This window comes from Dromaius novaehollandiae, chromosome 22 (assembly GCF_036370855.1).
Source record: "Dromaius novaehollandiae isolate bDroNov1 chromosome 22, bDroNov1.hap1, whole genome shotgun sequence".
Classification (NCBI taxonomy): domain Eukaryota; kingdom Metazoa; phylum Chordata; class Aves; order Casuariiformes; family Dromaiidae; genus Dromaius; species Dromaius novaehollandiae.
Genome location: NC_088119.1, coordinates 10,456,425 through 10,463,320, shown reverse-complemented (window position 1 = coordinate 10,463,320; position 6,896 = coordinate 10,456,425). Strand labels below are relative to the sequence as shown.

The 6,896-nt window shown below is 75.4% G+C and overlaps 1 protein-coding gene across 5 annotated transcripts; it reads right to left on the bottom strand.

The window, feature by feature from the left end:
• Positions 1-1,373: 1,373 nt before the first annotated feature.
• Positions 1,374-6,823, bottom strand: CDC6 (cell division cycle 6). 5 transcript variants are annotated; one of them, XM_064524723.1, is made up of 12 exons: positions 6,721-6,823; positions 5,759-6,019; positions 5,444-5,653; positions 5,167-5,366; positions 4,513-4,685; positions 4,186-4,292; positions 3,930-4,069; positions 3,599-3,699; positions 2,696-2,760; positions 2,308-2,507; positions 2,087-2,227; positions 1,374-2,010 (listed from the first exon to the last, which is right to left on the bottom strand). In XM_064524723.1, the coding sequence occupies exons 1-12, from the start codon at positions 6,782-6,784 to the stop codon at positions 1,921-1,923; spliced, it is 1,752 nt and encodes a 583-aa protein (XP_064380793.1). In that variant the 5' UTR covers positions 6,785-6,823; the 3' UTR covers positions 1,374-1,920. The 5 variants fall into 5 exon arrangements, with proteins under 5 accessions (XP_064380793.1, XP_064380797.1, XP_064380794.1 ...); XM_064524727.1 differs by having other exon boundaries at positions 6,711-6,786; XM_064524724.1 differs by lacking the exon at positions 6,721-6,823 and adding an exon at positions 6,600-6,648.
• Between the last annotated feature and the right edge of the window lie 73 nt (positions 6,824-6,896).

Below are 6,896 nucleotides of genomic sequence, written 5' to 3'. Positions count from 1 at the left end.
GGGGGACAGGGACATGCAGGTGCCAGAGCAGCAGGACAGGGACACGTGTGTGCCGGAGTAAGGGGACAGGGACACACGTGTGCCAGAGCAGCGGGACAGGGACACACGTGGGCCAAAGCAGGGGGACAGGGACATGCCAGCCCCGCGGCCTCCCCGGTGCTGAGCCGGGGACCAGGGCGTCCCCAAGCCGCCGCCGCCGCCGGGCCCCTGGCCGCGCGGGTGATTAACGGCTCCGGCGGGAGCCTCTGGCACCCGCACGAGTGAATCAATTTGCGCTATGGATTTTTCATCCACTGCGGCAGAAAGCGGGTGCTGGAGGGCTGCCGCCGGGCCCAGCGCCGTCCGCCCGCCCGCGGGGCCAGCCTCGACGGGCGCCGGGGCCACCGTGACCCCCCGGGGCCGCCGTGACCCCCCGGGGCTGCCGCCGGCCCTGCTGCGGTCCCGTGCCGCCAGCCGGGGCCCAGCGTGGCCGGATGCCACCGGGACCGGGGACCCCCCAGCCCCGCACCCCCGCTTGCCGGCAGCCGGGGCCCAGGTGTCCGGGCGGGCGCGAGCACCCGGCGGGGGGGGGCCGGGGGGGCAGCGCGGGCACCGCCGCACCCGCGTCACGGCCGCGTCACTGCGGTCACGCACGCTGCCAGCCGCTTCCTCCCAGGCACCGTCACCGGGGCCACGGCTCCGCGGCGCCCCAGGATGCTTAGCCCCCCCCCCGCCGAACCCCCCCCCCGCGCAGCCCCTGCCTCGGTTTCCCCACTGCCCCCACGGCAGGAAGGGCCCAGGCGTCCGGGGCCAGCCCAGCCCCACAGCGTCACCTCGATGGCACCCTGGAAGCCGAGGGGGGCCGGGGGCAGCTCCCGCGGGGACGAGGGGCCGTGCCAGGCCCCGGGTGGGGGGGGGGTCTGCGGCCCCCCGCGCCGGCCCCTCATTAGGCTCCAACCGCCGCCGCTGCTGTGGGAAAGGGCCGGGAGATCAAAGGGGCCCGGCGGGAGCCCGAGTCCAATTAGGGCCTTCAAGCAAGCAGGGGGGGGGCCGGGGGGGGCCGGGAGCCCAGCTCCACCACTGCAGCCCCCCCATCGCCCCCCACAGCATGGGGCAGCCTGGGGGGCCGGACCCCCCCTCACCCTCCTGCACGGGGGAGCAGCACCTCGGGACCCCCCCGCCGAGCCCCCGACCCCGCTGCCCTTGGAGGAGGTAGCAGTGCCGTGCGCGGCCCCCCCGGCGGCTGCAAAGGGGGGCAAAACCCTCACATTTAACACAAACCGAGGGGCCGGGGGGGGGCAGAGCCGCAGCGGCCGGGCCCCGTGGCCCCCCCCCAGCCGCAGCCGCCGCACGCGCCGCGGCCGGCCGGAAACCGAGCGGGAGGCGACACGTCGTTTCCAAACCAGAGCAGCTTTATTGCCATGCGGGAGAGAAAAAGGGCCGTTCCCCGCCGCTCCCCCCACGCCGCAAGCGTCCGGGGGGGGGGTGGGAGGCCGGCGAGCGCCGCGGCCCCCCCGGGGCTCCCCGCGGCCCCCCCTCCCCGGGAACCGCCCGGCTTCAAAGGGGGCCGCGAGCGCGGCAGCAGCCGTCGCGTTTCCGCCCCCGCGCCGCGCACGGGCTCGCGCCCGGCGCCAGCCTCCCGCTTTGATCTCCCGCTGTGCAAAAATAATAATAAAAATATATATATACACACACGCAGGATCACGGCGAGGCGCGGCACCAGCCCGGCGAGGGCCCGGAGGCGCCTCCCGAACGCGGTGCGGGTCCTCCGGCCACGTCCGCTTGCTCCCGGGCCGCGGCACGACCAAAAACGAACATGCAATTAAAAACACAACAGCAGCGCAGCGCAACTGCAACCGAGCCCAATTCACCCAAAAATTCACCCGAAAATTCACCCAAAAACTCATCCACGGGGGGACCTGGGGGGCGGCGCGGCGGGGGCTACGGCAGCCCCTGCGCCAGGATGCTCCCCACCAGGGCGGCATCCCGCAGCGCCCGCTCCACCTCCTGCTCCTCCAGCTTCAGGGAAACCTGCGGGAGACACAGAGCCGCTCAGCGCCCCGCCGGCCGCCACCACCGCCACCACCGCCACCGCCACCACCGCCACCTTGGCCAGCCGGGCTTCCTTGGCGCGCTTCAGCTCGAGGACGCCGCGGGCCTCCAGGAGGGCGGCGAGGGCCAGGCACTCGGGCTGCTCGGCGGGCGCCAGCCGCTGCCGCCGGCACACGCGGCTGTAGGCGTCGTGGAGCTGCGCGGGGAAAAGCGCTGCGTCGGGGCGGGCCGGGCGCACCGAGGGGGGACCGCGCCGGCGGGGACGGGGCCGCTCACCTTGCCCAGCGTCACCTCCCTGGCCCCGCGGTGCCGGGCGAGCAGCAGCAGGGAGCACACCAGGATCTTCTGCTGCAGCGGGAAGGAGTCGCCGGCGCCGCCGGAGCCCGCGGCCATGCGTTCGCCGTACACCTCCGCCATGACCCGGGCGACGTGCGGCAGCCCCACGCGCCGCGGCACGGGGCGGCCCGGCGACGCATCTGCGGGATGCATGGGGCACATCGCGCAGCCGCCCCCTCCCTCCCCGCCGCAGCCCCCCGGCCCCGCTGCACGGGCGGTCCCCAGCGCCGGCCGGGACGCCGGACCAGCCGGGGAGGCCGCAGGCAGCGTCCGCGGGGCAGACGGAGGAAGACGGCCGCGCGGCGCGGCTCGGGCGGCAGCTACTCACCGCCAGGCCGCGGCTTGAGGACGGTCTGGCTCCTCACGTCCCGCTCCACCAGCTCCACGGCCCGCCTGGGGGACAGGGGTGTCACCCCGGCAGAGCCGCCGGGCCCAGAAGCCCCCAGACCCCTCGCGGCCCCCGCTGATGTCCCCACAGCCACCCGCTCCCTCCCGGCCCGCGGCGATGGCCCCCGTGGGTGCTGCGGGATGGGGCAGCGTCCGGGGGGCCGGGACCCCGTGGGGCGTCGGGAGCAGCTCGCTCCCCCTCCGCACGCGCTGCTCCACCGGGACCGAGCGCCGCGGCGGCAGCGGGGACCGAGGGGCTCAGCGCTGGGAGAGCAGCGGCCCAGAAGCCGGTCTCCGTTTCCGCGAGCACCGCAGGAGGAGACGGGCTCCGGCTCCGGAGCGCTTCCTCGGCCGGCGGCCTCGAGACGTCCCTGCCGGCTCCTCCCAGCCCCGAGCCCCGGCCAAACCCCGCGGCGGGAGCCCGGCGCTCGCGGCCCAGCTGGCCCCCGGCCCACGCGGCCTGGCAGCGCGCCTGCGGCGGTGGCGGCAGCTCCGGGCCGGCCGCCCCGGCGTGGGATCCCCGGCACGGAGGGGCCGGGAACCCCCCCTGCACGGGAACCGGCCGGCCGGGCAGGGGAAGAGCTAATTCCGACGGCAGAAAGTGGTTCAGCTTCATAAAGAAGCCGGCTTGGGAGCCGCTAATGGGGCTTTCTGTGGTGCAGATGTAATTAAGCAATCCAGCGGCGCGGAGGGGGGGCCGGCAGCGCGCTTGCCTCCCCCTCCGCAGGCGATGGGCCGCGAAGAGCTCTCCCCGCACGCGGGCAGGCGGCAGAGCTCCCGCTGCTCCTGCGGCCCTGCGGGGAGCCCAGCGGCACCGAGCCCACGGGCCACGCGGTGCATTTACCTGCAGACGTCCAGGGCCTTGCGGGCGTCACCGGAGACCGCGGAGACTTTGCGGGCGCAGAACTGGACGGCAGAGCTGTCCAGGACCGGGTCGCCGGGCACCTGCCGAGGAAATGCAGCCCGGTTACGCTGTGGCCGCCGGGATGGCAAATACCGGCGTGCCGCTCGCCGGGTCGCGGCCGAGACCGCTCTGCTCCCGGCCCCTTCTCCCCGCGGCGCCGGCTCGGCCGCCCGGCCCGATTCGGGAGCAGCGCGGCAGCCCGTTTCCCGCGGGCAGCGGCAGCACCGCGCTCGCAGCACCCGCCGGCTTCGCCCACGGCCGCGGTTCTCACCTGCTTCAGGCGTTCCTGCAGGATGGAGGCGAGCTGCTCCCGGGTGTAGGGCGGGAAGGTCAGCAGCTGGGGCCGGCAGCCCGGCCGGGCCTGCAGCCGGGCCAGGCTGCGCTCGGTGAGGTCCAGGGCGTTGGCCATCCCTGCGGAGCGCGGCGAGCTCGCTGAGCCGTGGCGGCGGGGGGGGGCCGGCCCCCGCCACGGACTCTTCCCGGCTCCGCGGCCGACGCGCCGGGCACCGGACGCGGGTGACACTCACCGATGAGGACGAGCCGGGAGCCGGCCAGCCAGGGCCACTCGAACACGGTGTAGAGCACGTCCTGCCCCTTGCTGTCCAGCTGGTCCATCTCGTCCAGCACCAGCAAGCTGCCGGGCGGAAAGCGCGGCTCAGCGCCGGAGGGGCCCGCGAGCATCGGTCTGCCGCAGCCCAGGCCGCGGGAGCAGGACAAGGGCCGGCTTTTGCCGGCACCTCTGCGACCTGCTTTGCACGAAACCCTGCGCAGGCGACGTGCGTCCTGGCAGGCCGAGGCGAGGGCCACCCCGCTCCCGGTGCGGGATCGCTCCCCACGCGGCGCCCGCAACTCACACCATGGGCCCCTTCGCCGTCAGCCGCTTCTCCAGCTTCCTCACCACCTCCCTCCCAGCGCCCCCGGCCGCTGCCGGCAGGCCCAGCTGCTCCGCGACGGCCGGGAAAATGGCCTGCGAGCTGCTGAGCGCCATGCAGTTCAGCACGATGGTCGTGCTCCTCGCAAGCTCGTCCTGCCAGAGAGAGATGCGGGAGGGTCGCAGTGCCGGCAGCCCCGCCAGGCACGGCAGAGCCCCCCGGGCCGGCACCGGTCTCATCCCCGGCGCGCGCGGCCGGGCAGCTGATGCTGCAACGCTCCCGTTGCACCGGACCCGCCTCTGCAGCAGGAACCCAGCAGCCGCTGCGCGTGCAGCGATCACACCGCGCGCAGAAACGGCTGCTAACCGACCTCCTGCTTCCCAAGCCAAGCAGCCGAGCTACGGCGGGTGGGAAAAGCCATTGCAGAAGTCCAGGAAGGCGAAATCTCCTCCCGCTCGTTCCAAACCGCTTGCACAAGCTCCTTCAACCCTACCAGACTTCCCACCCCAGCGCCCGGCTGCCCGATGTGCTCCGCAGGCAGGGAAACACCGGCCTCGCGAAAGCCGGGCTCGTCCCAGCTCCGGCCGCAGCAGAGACCTCGGCCCCGGGGAAGGAGCCCCCCAGGACGCCACGCACCTCGCAGTCCTGCAGCACCCTGCTCAGACAGGCCGTTTTCCCCGTTCCGGGGGCTCCCGAGATGTAAAGGCTGCTGGGTCTCTCCCCGCCGACGTGCTCGCGCAGGAACCGCGTGATGACGCCGGTCTCCCTCTCCCGGGCGGGGAGGCGGTCCGGGACGGCGGTGTGCAGCACGCGCTTCGCCTGCTGGTAGCAGGAGCCTGCGCCGGGGAAAGGGAGGCGTCGGAGGGGGCCCCGCACGCCGGGGGGGTCCCACCGCCCTCCTGCCGGCACCCACCTTCCTGCCGGAAGAGCCGGGAGGGCTCCGAGCTCCGGGGGGTCTCCTGGCCCTGGCGCCGCGGGGAGGGTCCCGGCTCGCCGCGCTTCTCCGGGGAGCCGGGGGCCGGCGGCTCGCCGAAGAGCAAGCGGCGCCCCGCGTTCTCCTTCCTGCCCCGCTTGCTGGGGGAGGAGGGCGGCGCCTGCGGCACGTTGCACAGGTTGTCGTCGCCTGCGGAGGGGAAGCGCGGCGGTCAGCGGGGCCGGCGGAGCCCGATCCCCCCCCGCCCCACCCCACGGAGCGAGGACGCGGCCCCACGGCGCCCCGGCAGCTCACCCAGGCGCTTGAGGGGGCTCAGCGGCAAGGCCTGGGCAGGCGGCGGGGGCGCGTGGGGGGCCGGGCTCCTCGGCCAGGGCGCGAGCCGCAGGGCGGTGGGGTCGGCAGCAGTGGGGCCATCGGCAGCGGTGGGGCTGGCAGTGGGGCCGGCCGGGGCGTCGCGGCTCTTGCCCGGGAGCCGGGCCAGGGAGCGGGCGCTCTTGCAGCAGGGGAAGGCGATGGCGGCCTGGCTCTGCGCGCGGGTGCTGGGCATGGCTGCGGCTGCGGGGAACGGCGTCCATCACGGGGGGTCCGCGCCACCATGGGGCGCAGGCCTGATGCCCCCCAGCCTCGTGCCCACCCCCCCCAACCGCCCCACATCCCCCCTGCCCCCCATCTCTGCCCCAGCCCCCCTTTCGCCTCCACCTCCTCCCGCCCCACATCCCCATCTCTCTGCCCCCCAGCTGCACACGCCTGCTCCCCGCTCCCCCCCCAGCCCTGCCCCACACGGCCCTGCCCCAGAGCCCCACAACTCGGCCCCCGGCAGGCCGGTCCTGCCCCACAGCCCTGCTCCCAATACCCGCCCCAGCCCTGCCCCTCGCGTCCCCAGGCCCTGCCCCACAGTCCCGGGCCCCTGCCCCACACGTTCCCGGGCCCTGCCCCACAGTGCCACGTATCTGCTCCCCGGCCCCCCCCAGCCCTGCCTTCAATACCCGCCGGCTCGTGCCCCATCGCCCCACGTCTCTGCTCCCAGCACCCCCCAGCCCTGCCCCACGTGTTCCCAGCTCCTGCCCCAGAGCCCCACGTCTCCGCTGCCCGGTGCCCCAGCCCTGCCCCCAGCACGCCCGGTCCTGCCCCACACCCCTGTTCCGAGTACCCCCGGCCCTGCCCCGCATGCTCGGGCCCCGTGCCCGCCCCCCCAGCCCAGGCCTGCCCCACACCCGGTGCCCCCCCGGCCCCACCGCCCCCCCACCTTCTCGCACCAACTCTGCTGCGGCCCCGCACTTCCCGCCAAGAAGCCGGCCCGGCCCCTTCCCGCCACCCCATTGGCTCCGCCGCCGCCAATCGAGGAGCTCCGCCCCCAGCGCCGCGACGGAAGGGGAAGGGGCCGCCCCCAGCAGCCAATCGCAGCCGGCGGACGCAAAGTGTGCTGGGAAGT